Below are 19,225 nucleotides of genomic sequence, written 5' to 3'. Positions count from 1 at the left end.
ACACCCTAAACCACAGCATCACATTGCTCTGGGCCTTCTGACAACAGACTGTGTGTCTGTGTGTTGCTGCTCAATGTACAGATGCACACCCCTAGGTGCACTCGTGTCTGGCGTCCCCTCGGACCCTGAGCAGCAGCTGGTGAACATGAGTCTAGCTGGTCAGTTACTGATTCACGTCTCCACCCTCCCACAGGTTTCTCACTCAATACGTTTTCCCTTTGGGATACCAGGCACCTACCCAGTGCCAGGCATTTTGTTAGGAAACAAGCTGTGGACAGAGTGCCAAGGGCAACACTTTAGCCCAGCCTCGTCAAGTAGAGCACCTGTCAAAGAGACTGGCACCCATGCAGCACCAAAGGGGAAGCCTTAGAGTCCACAAGCAAGGTACACATGGTTGTGTTAGACATCTGGGGACTCAGTGTGAAGGCTGGAAAACCCCATAAGACAGATGAGAACTGGACTAGCTTTCTGCGTGGACTAGACTCCTGAAATGGGGCAGAGTCCATGCTACTATGCAGAGGGGCACCACCGACTACTGTGACGTCCATTCAGGGCTTAAAAAACCTGGGGAAGACAGTCGCAGGCAGAGCTATAGCAGTATTTCATTTGTATTTTAATAAATAAAGCTTGCCTGAAGATCAGGGAGTAAAACAACCAGCTACTGGCTCTTATCTCTACCTCAGTATGAAATGGTGATCCTGCTCCAGGAATCTCAGCATGAGACTGTGTCTGAGAGCTGTCTCCTCTCGTCTTATATTCCTCTCCAGGGCTGGGATTAAAGGTGTGCACCACTACCACCCAGTTTCTATGGCAAACTAGTGTGGCTACTGGGATTAAATGTGTGTATTACCACTGCCTGGTCTGTAAGGCTGACCAGTGGGGCTGTTTTACTCTCTGATCCTCAGGCAAGCTTTACTTAATAAAATATAAATGAAATATCACTACATTTCCCCTTTTGGTCTAAAATTTAAAAAGGCTATAACTAATACAAGAAAACTATATATAATAAGTATAATGACTATCTATATACAATATATACAGGCAATACGTACATCAACAATGTCTAGTCCATTTGCATTAACAAATTCAAAGAAAATACTTCATATTTATCCTATCTTGGTGAGTCCAGAGTCCTATACCTAATTCACTATCCTAACTTGCTTTCTGCATCTGATAAATTACAACTATCTAATCTTCAACTCTCTCAGAGACCCAAGAGGGAAATAATATTAACTGAGTAAGCAGGATGTGCAAGAAAGCAACTTCCAAAAACTCTGAGAAATGACAGAAACAGCTGGCTGCCTGGACAGTCACCCAAAGTTCCTGCAATGTTGGGGCATCTATCTTCAGCCTACTGGCCTTGCACAACCAACAGACTTTTCTGTGAAGTAGGATACTCTGTAGGGCTGTCCCTCCTTCAATTGTCAATGTGTGGCAGTCACTTTCTTTTATTTTCTGCTTGTCCAATTAGGACAGCATACTGGTAGCAGTCAACGCAAGGGCTTGACCACTGGTTTACTTTTGCCACATGTGGAGTTTCTTCAATGTCCATTATCTTCTCTAAAGTAGATTGGTGCTGCCAGGAGCAGACATGTTTCATTGTCATAAAAAAGAGCCTATGTTATTAAAACATCTTAAATGCCATATTCTGTAGATCTCTGAAGCATTTGAAGATGACATGTCTATCTAAAATATATCTTTGTTTGACCTTGAAAACATACCTAATGTGACTGCAAGTTTGAATATAATAGGAGATTAACTACTAACCTGCATTTCCTTATTATCTTAAACAGTTGGTAATAATAATTTTCAAGGGCTACAAATTTGCATTACATTGTTAATTGAGTTGTATAGATACAGTATTTTGAACAAGAGTAGAAATAGATGTACAGTATATTATAACAAAATTAATCTCAAATTTGTATATATACAAAATTTGATATAAAAAGTCCAATCCAATACAAAACATTCAAAACTAGGAGTTGTTTTTTAAAAGTAGATTCACTTAATCCACCTTTTTACCCTATCATATCTCTACCCCCCTTTTTTTCTTTCAAAACTTTTTTTTTATTTCATTTTCTTCTTTTCAAAACCATTTCAGACTGAGGTAGCATTAAGAGCCAGTGGCTGGCTGTTTTGCTTTTCTGACCTTCAGGCTAAAGCCCAATTTCTGTCTCTGGGTTTTTGTTAATTTGCTACAAGGAGAAATGGTGAACTGTTGAGAACAGGGTTATGACTGCAAACTATGTCCTGAGAGTAACATAACTGGCAGGGGAGAAGATGCCAGCAGTGACACCGGAGCACACAGTGTCGGCAGCTGACTGATGCTGTGAGGACCGGTCAGCCTCACTGAGCAGGGCAGAAGTGTGTAAGAGAAAATATGCAGGCTGATATTTCTGATCCTGGGAATAGCGTGTACCATGAGCAGCTGGGCCCTAGTCTGACTGATGTGAAACCCAAGGCCACAAAGAGGTCATGTAAGAATAAGCTCGGAGGCCCAGGGTCCTGACCAAAGTATAGCACCTTGTGGACAGCTGGATAGAGCAAAAGAATGAACAGGACCAGCAAGTGGAGAAGACAGCACTGGATAAGGACGGGGCCTCGCAGGCATCAGAGCAGAGCGGGCCACCCCTGCCTGGCCTGAAAACTCCTCAGGGAGGAAAAGGATCAGGAGTGCAAGGCTGAACCAACAAACCTCAGCAGTAGAAATCAAACACTCTCAAAGATCAAGGGTGTAAGTGCTATAGGTTAGGAGGGACAAAGTTCATTGCAGTACGAAGAAAGGTGCCCAGTTCAAACCCTAACTACAGCAAGTTGCTAAAATAAAATGTCCATGAACAAGGAGATGGGAGCACCAGCCAATGGGAGAAGTCAGTCCTGCACATCAGCACAAAAGCTTCTTTTAGAAACCAGCACTGAATTCTCAAGGTGTGGGAGGAGGAAGTACCAAGGGCAGCTGGGGCAGGTGCAGCACAGACCACCTGCCTACAAACTGGAGTTAAGGACCCTCCCTGTTGCCTTTAGAGAAGAGAAGGCGGGGAACCCCCTTAGCAGCACTGGCTGTCAGGTGCACACTCCTGCTACGGGGTCCAGTCCTGCAAGCCCTTCTTTAGTGCTGCGTCTCCTCAGGTGACTCATCTAAGTATAGTAGGAATGTTGGGGTCTCAGCCCAGTCCCCAGAACACTCAAGCCAGCAATCCACACACCCTGACAGCCGTACACACCTCTTCTTCTCCAGGATCTTCCACAAGCTCTCATCTGCCCACCCAGGTCAACCTGGCTGGCCGAGCATGGGCTGCAGGTCACATGCCAAGCTCTAAGGCAGAGAGTTTCACCTGAGCTTCTTACCAGCAAGTTTTGTACTAATTCTTTCACATTTGCGGCCGTCTCCGTGGACTGTTTACCAGAAGAAGCCAGTTTTATTAATGTTGATAGAAAACTTTTACATTTCTTCACATTTTCCATAGTTTCCTGTATTAAAATGAAAAGGTATAAGTTACAGGAGATCTCATCACTGCAGTGAAAGGTGTACTGGTCTGAAAGACACGTAAACTTAGCATTTAAACCTCTCTCAAGAAGCATGTTACCTCTTGTACAAGCTAGAAGCTTCTCAGAAGGGCAATCAGCTATACTAAGGGCCACCAAGCCTGCATCTTTCAACCCAGAAACCCCCTTCTAGGAAAGGATGCATCTGCCAAGACTAAGCCATTGTTTCAGGAGCAGAGGCTGCTGCCCAATGTGCATGACAGACTAAGTCCCAAGCAGCTCCTGGAAATGGCTAAAAGTACTTGTCAAAGAACACAAAAAGAAGTTCCAAAGTATGACCCCGACTTGTCCAAAGCACCAGGTTCATAAAGGAAAAGCTGTGGAGTAAAAGCAGACAGACACACTGATGCCCAGACCACAAGTGTTCAGCAGCTACATGTGTGGCTTCCACGGGCATCTGTGGGGTCCCAGATCCCAAGCAAGATACTCAGGGTCCCTCGGGTCACCCCATAAAGGACTTACACAGGTCCCCTCTATGCCACCAGTACTGTCAGTTGGCTTGTGAGCTCTGCAGCATTCTCCAGCTCCTTTGTGCACCAGTTCCATTCCCCACTAGTACCAATGGGCTGGTTTTCCCCACTAGTACCAATGGGCTGATTTTCCCCACTAGTACCGATGGGCTGGTTTTAGCCACTAGGGGTCCTGAAGGAAGTTCTTACCGTGGCAGCTGTGGAGGCGGTGCTGGCCCCAGGGACTGTTCGTTGAGGTGTCCCTGTCTGAACAGCTGTGGCCGTTCCAAGCGAGGCTGTCTGTGCAGAACCACCCAGAACCAGCTGAGGCTAGAAGAGTTCAGAGCACAAGGGAAATTCATCACAGCTTCTAGGGAAGTAGGGAGCCCAAACGGCTAAGTGTCCACACTTCCTGCAGCTATGTGAGGTAGAAGGGCACCCATGACAGACCCACAACTGAGGACCACAGTGATGATGACGGGAAGGTGTATTTGCATCTGTATTAAACCTGAGGCTTGAGCCCATCACTGAGAATCAGAGTCTGAGAGCTGTCACAGCAACGACCTCCTCTCAGAAGCTACTCCTCAGACCGCTTTTATCTGTGCAGAGCCCTGTAACAGGTAGCTGTGACCTTCTGGCAAAGCACCCCCACAGGGTCTACACGAGACCCAGAGATGAAGGGTCTCACTCCCCACAATTCCCTGGTTAACATCCTGTGCATTCCAAAAGGAAGTCTTGCCAAAAGCACAGCAAGTTGAGACACAAGAGCTGAGCTGCTGGTGTGGCCACACTGACTAAAGGCGCTGTCTGGCCAAGCCTAAGAACATCTGCAACACAAATGGGCATCTAGACTTCAAATGATTCAGACACTCCAAATAGCTGACCCTTAGTCCCACTCCTGATAGTTCTGCTTTTCTTGAGCAATCATGGTGAAATATTTACCAGTTTTTAAATTAGTGCCTCTCCAATTTATAAATTTGGCTGCCCACATTTCCTCACTGCAGGTTTTTAACCATGTCCCATCCCCACCCCACATCTAAAGGCAGAGAGCAGTGAGCATCCCACAGCCACCCAAGGATAGCTCTGCAGCAGCGTAAGGCAAGGCCTCAGCTCCCTTAGACCAGAGAAAGTCCTTCGAGTACTCCAGCCACAGGTGCACCAGCATGACTCCACTCCCTGTCTCCTACACCCTCCCCCAAGTTACCCTATATCTGGCAACGGATTCAGGGTGATAAGTGTCTCCATGCCATAACCATGCATTGCCCTTGTGACTGAAAACCACCAATAAAATGTCATGTGAAGATAAGGGTCAGGAACAAACCAAGAAGCTGACTCAACAAGCCAGGAGCAGCCAGAACACCAGGGATCCTTCTTACCAATGTTTTCACTTTAAAATGTATTTCCTACCTGACTGCTAGGACCCAGGGATACGGACCTCATCAGACTGCAGACCCCACCTACCTACTTCAAGGCACCTGCTCTCACTGAACATGACACAGCTCACCATGAGCTTCACTGCCTTCTAGAGCCCCTTCCTCATCAAAAAAGGGGACACTGTGATCAGAAGCAGACAGCACTAGCAGTTTCTCCCAGAAAACCCCAGGTCTCCTAGATTCCAGCTCCTGAAACACACAGATAGATGTCTCTGCTGCTTACCACAACCCGGGACAGAACTATTCTCCAAGCTATTCTTACTCCCCACAGCTACCAAAGAAAATGGAGCAGAGTTCCAAGAAAAATGAGCTTAGGCAGGAACATGGCAACTAACATCACATCCAAGTGGGCACATCACTTAGGCACATCACAGTGTGACAAGCGCTTCATGGCAGAGCCCAGAGCCCTACATGGGATGACTGCTCACAAACTCAACACAGGAGCCCTTCAGGCTCTGCTTCCCACAAGAGAGGGCTTCCCTATCTAAATTTGCCTCCCCAGTCAAGGATGTCTTCCAAGGCCAAGTATCTCTCTGATCTGTCTTCTCTGACTAGGAATGTCTTCCATAGCCAGGTACATCTCTTCAATCTTCAATCATGTTATATCTTCTCTGATCAGGTATGTCCTCCCTGACCAGCCCCTTCCCCAACTCTTAATATCTGTTTTAACCTCTACAATGGAGGAGCCCCTGGAATGTCAGTTCCTCCCCTTGGCTCTATAGGCTAGAAGCTGCATCTCAGAAGCATCAACCTGTATCAGGTTATGACCAGTATCTGCGGGACACTCTCCCCTACCACCACCTAGGACATTATTTTACAAACAACTCCTAACTAGCATTCAGTAGGCAGAGTCAAGAAGAGCATTCCAAGTGTGTCGCCAGTGTGGTAAACATAGCAAGTCCCAAACCAAATAGAGTTACCTCCTGATACCTTAGCTCCAAAACGGAGAAGGAAGTGAAAGATGGACATTCGTAGGGTTGTGCTGTCATCACAGCAACAGGCCACAGGGGGGCAGTGTGGTCTGGAAGCCGTGTGAAGCTGGTGTGGTCTATCCCCTGCTAGGAAAGCAAAACTAGGGCGAACACACATGCACACAGCTCACCTACAAATATGCCACAGGAAGGTGAGAAGACCTGCATACAGCACCAGCACTATCCATACGCATGTAATGGGCCACACATCACAGACATAAACTCTTCTCACCACACACTTTACTTCCTCAAAGATGCCCTGAGTCAAATATTAATGAGGTGACTCTCCTAATTACACCTTATAACAAGCTTTTGAATGTTGCTTTTTTTTTTTTTAAGGAAAAGAATGTAGGCTGCATTTGAACACAGAAGAAAAAGAAAAACTTTCTCCACTGAGCACCTACATCCTCAAATTCAACATGGTACCCAATATAAAAAGTCCTGAAGTGGTCCTGCATCAAAGCAAAAGCACGCTCTGCCAGTCAGGCAGCCCTACTGATGCACCAAGCTGTATTCCCTTACCTGTACCCCAGGAGATCGCTGTAGGGTTGTAGTGGGCTGTACCGTCGTCTGGGCCTGAGACACTTGCTTAATTATGGTAGTTGGGGTCACCTGCCGTGCGATAATAGATGTTCCTGGAGCCTGGAAAAAAAAATTAGGAGTCATCTAAAATGAGCTACAGTAAGAAACACATACATATATGCACACACATGTGCACAAGCACACGCACAAACTCCTAAATACACACTAGTGCACTCAAGTAATCCACAGCTTACTACTTACCCACAAAGAAGTCATCCTAAGCTCAAAACTTTTAAGCCAAAGAAAAAAATGTATGACCAGAAACCTCACAGAAAGTCCTAAAAACAGACCTTTTTAGCAAAGTCTACAAAATGCCGTCTTTTAAAGCAGACACCGGGAAACCCAGTGGTGGCACTGCTCTTAAAGTGACACTGGCACACTCTGACCGTGAAGAGATGCCACGGCTGAAAAGGGGAAGGCGGGGGTCGACTGGGATGGGGACACCTGAAGTCCTGAGATGGCACAGAAGATGCAAAGGTGAGATGGCGAAGGCCAGCAAACTGCCAGAGAACCTTCCTCACAGATCACACACTCCCTACTCAGGAAACAAACACCACAGACCTCAAAAGAGGTCTCTATGCTAGTTCCACGGGGAGCTCTGCCTACCTCGGCACATACACCATCTACAGGACAGGACAGTCCTAGAGGAGTTCAGAGTGATCAGAATTACTCGCACCATCTCTTTAGCTGCCAATCTAGGGGAGGCACTAAACAAAGGCAGGGCTACGAAAAGCATACAACAGTGTGCTGGCACAGACCCCAAAGGGTTGCAGTGCTGTGGAGGCGGGGGCACTGCACAGACAGCACAGCACAGATTGGCATCAAAATCTAGGACCTCAAGGCTTAAGAGTGGAGTACCCTGTGTGGCCTTCGCTCAGCTCCACTACTCGCTCTTGGTTCTTCCCGACAGTCCATGACCTACCACATCTGCACTTACAGAGGAAGACATCGACACAGAGAGGTGAACCCACTGGTGGCAAGAGAAAGGTCAGGGCTCTGCCAAGGCAGCGGACCCAAGTGTCTATCTACTGTGACCCAACTCAGTCAGCAAGCTGAGCACTGACCACAAGAGCGAGAGCGTATGGACTCAGCTAGGGAAACGGGAGACCAGAGCCGTCCTATACCCAGCCTGATCTGAAAACACTTGCATGCCTCAATGTCCACTCACACAAGACACACCTTCACTCTTGCGATACTCCCAGTGTGCAGGGAAGGGAACGGGTGAGAGCCAGGCTGAGCTGGGACCACCCCACACTAACCTACTCATTGTGCACGCACTCACCTGCACGGTGGAGATCTGGACAGGTGGAGCACCTGTGGGGGTTGCAGGACGGGGTGCCATGGTGCTCTGAGGTTGGGCCTGGGCATGGGCCTGCATCTGGGCCAGGGCCTGCTGAGGGATCATTAACAACTGCCCATTCTCACTCCGCACGAGGACCATTCCTGGGGGACAAATGAGACTTGGCATCAGGAAGTGCTCCTTTCTCCAGCACAGGAAGGCAGGGGCTGTACAAACACACTAAGACCAGGTGCATCCCTTTCACAAGGAACCTAAGTGGTGAAGCCAAGTTCAGTGGCCACAGCTTCAGACCCAATGTGTGCCCTGCAGTTTCCTCAGATGTGGGAACCTAATATGGTGCCCTGTCTACACTCACAAAGTGGCAGGCACCCCCCAGTGCAGGCTTCCCACACCCTTGAGTCCATGTCCTTCACACTTCTCCACACACTGTGTGCTCACAGTGCTGGAGCCCTGCCTCTGAGCGCAGGTCACCATAGGCCAAGTCTCTCCAGACTGATGCCCCAGAATGCCCAAACTACACAAAAGTGTGGTCCTATATTCTTCACAGGAATACTACTCTGGTCAGACATAGGGGCTGTGCTTTCTCCCAGGTGACCAGGCACTGTTCACAACAACAGGTACAGAACAGTCTCTCATCCATCAAAGTTCTTGAAACTCTGGGAAAGCAAATTCTACCAGTCAAGCTTGACTAATTTTGGTGAGCAACCAATTTATACCCTAAGTTATAGAAGCAACAGTAACACACCTGTCTTAAATTTAACGTCCACATCAGAGTTACAGACGCCCTCAGCCCAGCCCAGCAGGACACAGTTCCAAAGTGACACACTCACGGGAGACAGGGATGCGGGAGTGAGAGGGTATTGAGACTAGAACCTCCTGTAAGCTACACACCCAGCGAACCCTGGACTTTCCTCTGTGAGGAATACGTCAAAGCAATCATACAGGAAGTTTCTGATGCTTTCAAGCTCTGAGTATATCAGAAACAGCAGCAAGGCCTCTTTAAACTCAGTTAAAAAAAAAAAATGTTGTTTTTTGAGACAGGGTTTCTCTGCGTAGCTTTGATTGTTCTGGAACTCGTTTTGTGGGTCAGGCTGGCCTCAAACTCACAGAAACCTGCCTGTCTCTGCCTCTTGGGTGCTGGGATTAAAAAAGGTGTGCTCCACCACCACCCGACGAACTCAGTAAATTCTTAATCCCAAAGTTCTGTTGCTGGGATTAAAGAATTGAATGTCCCTCCAGAACACCTCACACAACCACAAGAGCACACTGGTGGCCAGTGTTTCCCTATGGACCTAACAAGGTACAGGCAGGTGTCTCGGAGGTTCTGTCTGACTATCCTGTGGCCACTGTCACACATCCCCAGTCACTACAGAGTACGGTCCAGTCCAACTGGTGGAGCACAGACCCTCTGTGGACTTCTGCAAGAAGCACGTCTTCCCTACTGTTCCCTTGGTTAATGGGGTCTTCTGGTCTTGAGGATCTCAAAGCCAGCCTGCCTTCAAGCTTTGAAGCTCCTCTGACTATGAATACCCACTACAGACACAGTGGAGCCCCAGCCAGCCCATGGCGGCTCACAGGCCCTGCCTTGGCTCCATCCCTGATCTCTGACTAAACTTCTCATTAAAGCTAACATTACCCAGTTCCTCCAGCCATTCTCAGTGAGGAGGTTTTTCAATGTCACTATGCAAAGAACAGGTGACAACAATAATCCTAGACAACTGGGACAAACCTAAAGAGACAGATGTACAGGTACCACCTCCTTAGAAAACATCTGCTAACAGCAGTAAGAATGCATTAGGGTGCCCTTCAGTGCCACCTGCACCTCCAAAGCACACAGGACGGCCAGACGAGGGCGCCCACATCGTACAGAAGACACTGCAAAAAGGAAGAGCAGAGATGTGGGAGAAAGGGTGCAACATTAAGGAGGTCGTTTCAGATGCGCCAACAAGAAATGAGAGAAAAGGAAAGCAACCATACAAGATGGCATGTCCTGGGCAGGGTCCCTGGCACTGGCAGCAGAACTCTGCCATGTCAATAAGAAAGTGAGACAGTGCCCTCTAGACCACACAGGACACCACTGATCACTTCAGGAAAGGAAGCCCAGAACTCACATAATGCCGGCACATCTGGGGGCTCATAGCAGACAACGGGCCTGCCACCTGCCACCTGGAAGGCAATACCCAGCCACATCACTGCAAGAGGAAGGAAAGCATTTCAGATGCTCTATCTCAAACATGTATGTTCTGAAGAAATGCAATGACACTAGGACATGAACGTGGGTTTTTACCCAACCGAGGGAGACCTACAAAATGCCTCAGAAATCCTCAGAGACCACACAGTAGCCTAGAGAATAGACACAGGCCAAAACAGATGGACAGAAACCTAGTGAGCAAGGACAACATGACAAGCACAGGCAAAAGACTTGGATTCGCCCTCTCTACACAAGACTAGCGCTCCAGGAGAGAAAAGAACACTGTATTCTAGAAATCATTTATGTGGGCAACTCACAAACCCCAACAACCTCAAGGTGCCACTCTTCTCCAGAAGCTAAAAGGAAATGCTGGTCACCAATCCAGGGAACACAGACAGAGGGCTGACTGACATAAAACACACACACACACAGTTACTGCCCTCCCACATCTCAGAAAGAAAGTTACAAGTAGGCAACAGATCCCTGCAGACACCTCCCAGAGATGAAAGACATACAGCCCATAACAACAAATTAGCTCAGTGTCATAGGACAGCATGGGAAGTGCAAACTAAACCCACAATGTGGAACTCTCCACACCCACTACTACAGGTGAACTGGTGATGTGGGCAGAGAACTCCCAGAAGCAGGAGGTGGACCCCGAACACCATCCTACACTCTTGGGAAATGGCACGCCCCATGATGAGGTGCAGCCCTCCACTCCAGTCTACCTTAGAGACACTTGGACCTGAGCTAACTGAAGCAGTCGTATTTCTGACAGCCCAAAACTGGGAATAGCAAACGCCAATAGAGAGACAACCTCTAAAACCTACATAATGGGAAAGTATTCAGAGATAAAGAAATGAGCTACAGATACAACACAAGTGACCCTCAAATGACAACACTGAATCAAAGTGGCCAGGAAAAGGTCCACACTATATACTTCTGTGTTCCAGACCCAACTCCAAGTGACAGAAAGAAGACAAACAAGTAAAGGCTGGAGAATGGAGGAAGAGCAGAAGTGTTCGCGTGGTAGGAGGCTCACTATCCTCACTGGTGAAGATGAGCAAACTGCACCGAGATATGATGAGAGGTTGTGTGTCCGCTGCACCTCCATAAAGACCTAGGCACAAGCAAGCAAGTACTCACGCATACACAGGCATGCATGCACATGAAGTAAGAACCAGCTAAGGCCTAACGACAAGGTGCAGTCCTGATTAGCATATCCAGTCACCATAACACAAACAAACTGGCCCTGAGTAACCTCATGCTGCCCTTACACATGGTAACTGGAAGCTGAGCCTGCTAGAGACAGAATAGGGGACTATACCAGCCATGCTTCTTTAAATAACATCGCAGACAGTAAGCAGTCCAGGGAGGATGCTCAGAACCTCAGCATCGGACTGCAAGGGAAAGTGCAAAATGGCACTAGAGTCCTCTGATGGACAGAGACCCCAGAAATGCCACAGGAGGAAGTGTAGTCAAGCCTAAGACTAAGTCATATAGGATGTGACCTTAGAGGGGCCCTGCTTGAACCACAAAGCTCCCAAGAAAACACTGTGTCCTGCATGTGCCTCTCTTCCCTTCAGAAAGCTGGAAACAAGAGCCCAGCAAGTTGGCTGCAGTTACCACTGTAGGCATCTGCTGACCCCGGCAGCCCACACACAAAGTCCTGGAGAAGCCAAGCCAGACCTCTATGTCTTTCCAGCCTGCACGCTCCCTGGGCACTGGTTCTGGAATCGCCTGACAACTGACAGGCAGTTAATGCAGTCTGCCCACTCACGCCCCCCCCCCCCCCCCACCGCCAAGTCCCATTCTGCTGATGTGCCGGGTTCACCATAGAGCAAGTAACTGTGAAGTTCACTGACAAGGCTTTTACTGATGCTTTCTTATCCATCAGTTTGCAGACAAGCCAGAGCTCACAGGTCCTCTTTCCCCTCTCAGGGTAAAGAATCTGGTGGCCAGTGTAGATGTCACTGTCCATGTGCAAACCTGGAAGCGCGAGTGGAGAGGAATCCCTCTTTGTGCTTCACAGTATGTGTCAGAACCCCACAAGAAAACACTGCAGCTGCCTCAGCTGTCGCTCAGGGGACATGCCACCTCTCCAGCAGCTCTTGTCCTGGTAACCCCACTCCTACTCTGCCCACTCCTGGAGAACTCTCCCCAGCCCTCACTTCCCACTGAAACTACACACTCATCCCAGCTTACCCAGTGCAGATCTGCAGCTCCCCAATTTCCAGACTACTCAAGTTCCTTTGACCGTCCTCCCCACACCCCACTGTCACACCACCTGCCGGCCTCCACTCCAGCTTCCACACCTGCCTGAGTTGTAACTACCTGTCACCTGAGTCGGGAGCAGGTCTCCAACACCTCCCTCCCACCGCAAGACTGAGCTCCAGTTGCTGAGAGCTGAAATGGCCCTATGCCTGCCTCCCTTCCCATTGGCAGCCCCCAAGCATCAGCAACAGTCTCTGTACTCTCACTCATATGCCCAAAAGTTGCAGACACAGAACCTCTTCAGTCCCTTCTAGCTGCCGAGCAGACCAGTTTTCCCACACAGCAGCAGCAGGCTCTGTCAGACAGTTCCTCACAGATACTAGCTAATGCCTGCCCTCCTCCAAATCAGCTCCATGGGGACAGGAACTAGAACCTACAGAAGCCTTTACTGCCCAAAATTAGTAAGCTTCTGTTCATCTGTATTTCTCCTCCTTCTCGCCACAAACCCTAACCACTGGATACGTCTCATTTATCTCTTTTCAGAGCAGGATAAATATAGTCGACTGTAAATTGTTCTTGCATTGGTTCCCCCACCCCTGTCTCACACACACACACACACACACACACACACACAAAATCATCAATACCATCTTTACAAACATCTAAAAAGCCTGAGCTGGGCTGCAGGGAAGAATGTACCTAACAGGTATGATGCTCTGGGTTTCATGCCCCAGCATCAACACCACATAACCTGCAATCCCAGCACACAGGAGGAGGGCAGGAGATCAGAAGTTTAAGCCACTCAGCTACATAGCAAGTTAGAGGCCAGCCCCATGTACATGGGACCCTGATTCAAAAAGGGGAAAGGGGGAGGGGTGATGACACTGAGCTACCGCTTCTCTGTGGCTGTGTGTGTGTGTGCGTGCATGAGAGTGTGCGTGTGAGTTAGTGTCTGAGTGAGTGAGTGTGAGTGTGCTGGGGAGAAAGAAGCACCTTCTACACTCCTACTTGGGAGTGGCCCTTCAGGAACTGTTCATGTACTGTGTCTTTCTGTATCTTCTAAGCCACAAAACTGGCCAGGGGTTGGTGGGCAGGTCACTCTCAGCTCTCCCCAGCATACTATTCAATGACTACAGCTGGGGCTCTCCCTCAAGTCTGAGGTAGGAAGTCCTTCCGTATATGTGTTGCTTTTATTGGTTACTGAATAAAAAAGCTACTTCAGCCTATGACAGGGCAGAACAGAGCTGGGGAGGAGGGGACTCTAAACTGAATGCTGGGAGAAAGAAGGCGGAATCAGTGAGATTCCATGTAGCCGTCAGAGGAGATAGATGCTGGAACCTTGCTGGTAGGTCACGACCTCATGGTTATGCAAAGATTAATAGAGACAGGCTGATTTAAGATGTAAGAGCTAGGGGCTGGAGAGATGGCTCAGTGGTTAAGAGCATTGCCTGCTCTTCCAAAGGTCATGAGTTCAATTCCCAGCAACCACATGGTGGCTCACAACCATCTGTAATGGGGTTTGGTGCCCTCTTCTGGCCTGCAGACACAGACAGACAGAATACTGTATACATAATAAATAAATAAATAAATAAATAAATAAATAAATAAATAAATATTTAAAAAAAAGATGTAAGAGCTAGCTAAAAATATGCTTAAGCTATTGGCCAAACAGTATGGCAATTAATACAGATTTCTATGTAATTATTTTGGGTCTGAACAAACAAGCAGCCTCCGCCAACACACCTACAGCCCCAGACAAGGGGCTGCTCCACAGGAAGAGTTAAGTAAGGCCATCTGAAGTGGTCACTACCCACAGGCCCACAACACTGAGGCCCAGTTTCCATACGAGGGTTCCCTAAGCCCACATGTTCCCTTCAAAACATTAGCCCTAAATTCCCTTTGGACAGCTAACAGACTTTGGTGAGATGACTTTCAGAGATTAATCTGTGTGTTTTCACAAGCAGGGGTATGCACGTAAGTAGTATGCAGGGCTCGGCTACAAACTGTGACCGTGAGATCGCAGCTCCCATCCACACTGGCCATATGGTAAGGACATCCACAGTGGCACCCTCTGTGCCACCTTCACCCTAGCACATCTTGCAGGTCCCTGTACATGTGCCACGGCTGCATGCCTTGATGTTCTTGTGGGACTCCTCATGGTCGACACTTTTACCAGCTTTTAGGACCCTATTCCTCCTACTGGGTTGCCTTGTCCAGCCTTAATATGAGAAGAGCTGTCTAGTCTTATAGCAACTTGATAGGCCACGTTTGGTTGATGTCCCTGGGAGGCCTGCCCTTTTCTAAAGGGAAATAGAAGAGGAGTGGGTGGGAGGAGGGGGGGACTGAGCTGAGAGTCAGGAGGGGAATTGAGGTTGGGATATAACCTATGAGAGAATTTAAAAAAAAAAAAAAAAAAAAAAAAAAGACATCTCCCCAACAGACAGCTGCATGTTCAAAACTAAGGCATTAAGTACTTTATGTAAATCTTGAAGAATATTTAACAAAAGCACAAGCTTGTGTCCCCAGATACCAAACCCATCAGCTACAGATCAACAGTGGCTCACTGTAACTGTTAGGAGCTGTTGGATCTAGGGGAAGAGTGATCATCTTTCCTTTCCATATAAAATGAAGATTTGTAGAGAAAGACGTAAACCTGGGTGAGACGAGCTCATCTGGAGCACGGGGAAACACAGAGCAGAAGCCTGGATACCTTAGAACCCCTGAATCTCAGGCACACTTCCCACAGGCTCGCCCAGTCCCCACCCTCATCCATGCTCTGCCTCCTGTCCTCATCCTGGCACCCAGCAGTTATGCTGTGGGAAAGGTGAGCAGGAAGACTGAGGCACAATCCTGGGCCGCAAAGAGCTGGCAGCTTCAGTAGACGCCAGAGAGGGAAGAAGGGCCGGTCTGGGGCTGGGGCACAGTAAAGCCGCCCATCATCAAGTGTGAGGGGCAAAAGTAGAGCCGAGTGGACAGCAGGCAGTCCAGGAAGTCAGAGTCTCAAGGGCAGCATGAGGGTCCAGGAGAGACCCCCACACGTGAGTGGGGTGGGACACGATAGCAGAGAACATCTCAAGTCCCAGCACTGGGAAGGCTGAGGCAGAAAGGCATGATGAATCTGAGGCCAGCCAAGGCTATGGAACAAGATACTGTCTGAAAACAAAACAGACACTAGTGAGAGAGGGGACACTAACACGACGGCTGACAGACGGCATCAGCCTTCCAAGAGTGCCAGGCCAGTTAGGATACCACTCCAGGTCTGTTCACGTCAGCATCCATGCTGAGATCTGCTTTAATGTGTAGGTAGACACAGATTCAAAAGCCTACTGCTGTGGCTCACTGGAAGCTGGTTTTGTACCTCCTGAACCCAGAACATCCACTCTGGATTTTCCTTAACCTCTCCTCAGGAAGTGCTCACCTAAAATAGGCAGAAATGCTTTTGTAATCAAGAAGGTTGTTTCAAACTCAACCCTAAGCCAGCCTGCAAGCAGGAAGGTCAACTAAGCAAGGCAAGGCTAGAGGAGGCCAAGTAGCCAAAAGCACCCTGGCTGAGACAAACGGTCACATCCGTCAGTATCTGACAGTACCGGAGACTTCTGCTCTCTGAAGCTCACTCAGGCTGCTCCTCCATCACTCCCGCTCCTCCACACACAAACAACAGTCTGCACCCTGCCCAGGCACAACACTCTGAAAACCCATTTCTTCATCCAAAAAGTTCCTAAATCTCAACGAGTCTTAATGTAGCGTGGACGGTAAGCAGTCTGCCTGTGCACTCTCTGAACTTGCACACTGTACACCCAGATGACTAGATGTCCCTCCTCACACAACATGTACATTCAAGACCAAAGTTTCCAGTGATGCTTACAGTGACTTTTTAAAAACAGTCTCACAGTCAGGTGGTGGCACATGCCTTTAATCCCAGCACTGGCAGGTGGATCTTTGTGAGTTCAAGGTCAACCTGGTCTACAGAGCAAGTTCCAGGACAAGCTCCAAAGCTACACAGGAAAAACCCTGTCTCAAAATACCAAAAAGTCTCACATCGTAAGTCAAGTTGATTTCAAACTTGTGATCTTCCTGCCTCAGCCACCCCAGTGCTAGGATTACAGGTATACAGGAATACAAGCATATGCCACCACACCCAGCTCAAAGTAACCATTTTTTAAAATAAAATTTTTTATTCAAAAATCTTACTTAAGGGAACTAGAAGATAGCTCAGTCAATGAAGTTTCATGCAAGTTAAGTATAAGCACCCAAGTTAGAGCTCTAACACCTATGTGAAAGGGCCAGGGCAGCAGCACGCACCTGCAACCCCAGCACCGGAGCAGACAGACACACATCTGCATGCACACATGCAAGCACACACAGATCCCTGGGGCTCACTGGCCGGCCAACCTAGTCAAATCTGCAGGCTCCAGATTCAATGTGACCTTGTCTCAAATACTAAAGTGGAGAGTAACTGAGGAAGACACCCAACATTTACCGACAGGCGCACACACATCTGCAAATGTGTTTGTACACACAAAATAACCCATTATGTGCCAGGCGGTGGTGGCTCACACTTTTAATCCCAGCACTGGGGAGACAGAGGCAGGAGGATCTCTGTGAGTTTGAGGTCAGCCTGGGCTACAGACCGAGTTATAGGACAGCAAGGACCAAACAAATAGATATAATCCACGTCACTAAGCTAGCTGATAATCATAGCTGGCAAAAATGTATCAGGTGACCCACAAAAGCAACACAAGGAGAAATAGCCAAGATGTTCTGTGTTACTAACAAGCAAGAAAAAGTTAATTAAAATGAGATGGTACCGAGTGGTAGCAGAGCATGTCTTTAATCCCAGCACTGGGGAGGCAGAGGCAGGTGGATCTCTGTGAGTTTGAGGTCAGCCTGGTCTACAGAATGAGTTATAGGACAGCCAGGACTACACAAAGAAACCCTGTCTCAAGAAACAGGGAGGGAGGGAGGGAGGGAGGGAGGGAGGGAGGGAGGGAGGGAGGGAGGGAGGGAGGGAGGGAGGGAGGGAGGGAGGGAGGGAGGGAGGACAATTTTACCTACCATGCTAGCAGAAACTTCATTTAATTTCTAGTACCCACTGCTGGCAATGAATGGGTACAGAGCACACATAAATGAAGTAGGCACATGCTCATACTCTGACCCAGTGACTTCAGCTCAACTCTTTATAGCAGGGACTCCTGCCTGGTGCACACCGGTAACTGTCTCCACACAGAACCATCTAAAGGGAAAGAGTCATATGTGCACACTGAATCTCATTTAAGACATGAGTAGAGTGACTTCTAAACCACCTAACATAACAGGGCTTCCACTTGCAGGACGGTCACCTTCGGAGGCCACAGAATTCACACTTTGGCTTTATACATTTGAACAGTTTACATCTCCTTGCAACTACATGATTATCATTTATTCATTTACTTACTTATTTTTTGAGACAAGGTCTCCCTGTGTAGATCTGGCTGGCCTGGAACTCACTACATGTAGACCAAGCTGGCCTCAAACTCACAAAGATCTATCTGCCTGTGTGTAGCAAGTGCTGGGGTTAAAGGTGTCTGTCACATGATGGAGGTGGGTCATCTTTCTATCTGTTGTTTCATTGGTTAAGTAATAAAGAAACTGCCTTGGCCCCTTTAATAGGACAGAAAATTAGGTAGGCAGAGTAAACAGAACAGAATGCTGGGAGAAAGAAGCCAAGTCAGTGAGTCGCCATGATTCTCTCACTCCAGACAGACACAGGTTAAGATCTTTCCTGGTAAGCCAGCTCGTGGTGCTACACAGAATATTAAAAATGGGTTAGATCAATATGTAAGAGCTAGCCAATAAGAGGCTGGAACTAATGGGCCAGGCAGTGTTTAAAAGAATACAGTTTCCGTGTAATTATTCCGGGTAAAGCTAACCGGGTGGCGGGACGCAGCCCCGCCACTCCCACTTCAACATGTCACTGCATGGCCTGCTAGTACTTAAAGCAAACAATAAAGACAGGCATAGTGACACATATTCCAAGCTCAAAGAAAACCTGGTCTACACAGTTAGCCAGGGCTACATAGTAAGGCCCTGTCCCAAAACAAAACAAAAACATGCTAGGGGGTATGCACCCCACTCTTCCTCCCAACTACACCCGGACCCTGCACAGCCTATGGCTGCCCTCTCATCACTGTGGACCATCAAGGAACCTATGGTCTGTGCTCCCTTCCACCCAGCTCCTCCTCCACTACATGGGCTAAATGACCCAATGTGTCTGGGCAGAACAAATGGCCATCTGCTTCGAGTGTCTGGGGTGGTCATATGAGCACAACGGCCACGCGGCCTGCTCCTTGTGTCAGGGAATCTCCAACTCTAATTTTGTGATCTAACTAATTTTCTGAAAGCCAGGGAAAAGCATAACAGTATCCATACCAGATGTAGAAAGCCCCAGTCACCAAGAGCCACGTTCTCCCTTCCACTAAGCCCCACACAGAACTCACTTGGAAGTGGCCTTGCCTTGGCTAGGTACCAGATCTGACCAAATTATCAGACTTCATCATGCT

The 19,225-nt window shown here is 48.2% G+C and overlaps 1 protein-coding gene across 1 annotated transcript in view; it reads right to left on the bottom strand.

The window, feature by feature from the left end:
- The window catches only part of Taf4 (TATA-box binding protein associated factor 4), a 65,670-nt gene that overhangs the window by 19,433 nt on the left and 27,012 nt on the right, over window positions 1-19,225 (bottom strand). The window contains exons 2-5 of the mRNA XM_057780760.1: window positions 8,264-8,424; window positions 6,922-7,041; window positions 4,206-4,325; window positions 3,349-3,471 (exon numbers count right to left, since the gene is read on the bottom strand). Coding sequence (XP_057636743.1) covers window positions 3,349-3,471; window positions 4,206-4,325; window positions 6,922-7,041; window positions 8,264-8,424 — 524 coding nt within the window. The remainder of the gene's footprint in view (window positions 1-3,348; window positions 3,472-4,205; window positions 4,326-6,921; window positions 7,042-8,263; window positions 8,425-19,225) is intronic.

This window comes from Chionomys nivalis, chromosome 9 (assembly GCF_950005125.1).
Source record: "Chionomys nivalis chromosome 9, mChiNiv1.1, whole genome shotgun sequence".
Lineage (NCBI taxonomy): Eukaryota > Metazoa > Chordata > Mammalia > Rodentia > Cricetidae > Chionomys > Chionomys nivalis.
This window is presented reverse-complemented; position numbering and strand designations above follow the sequence as displayed.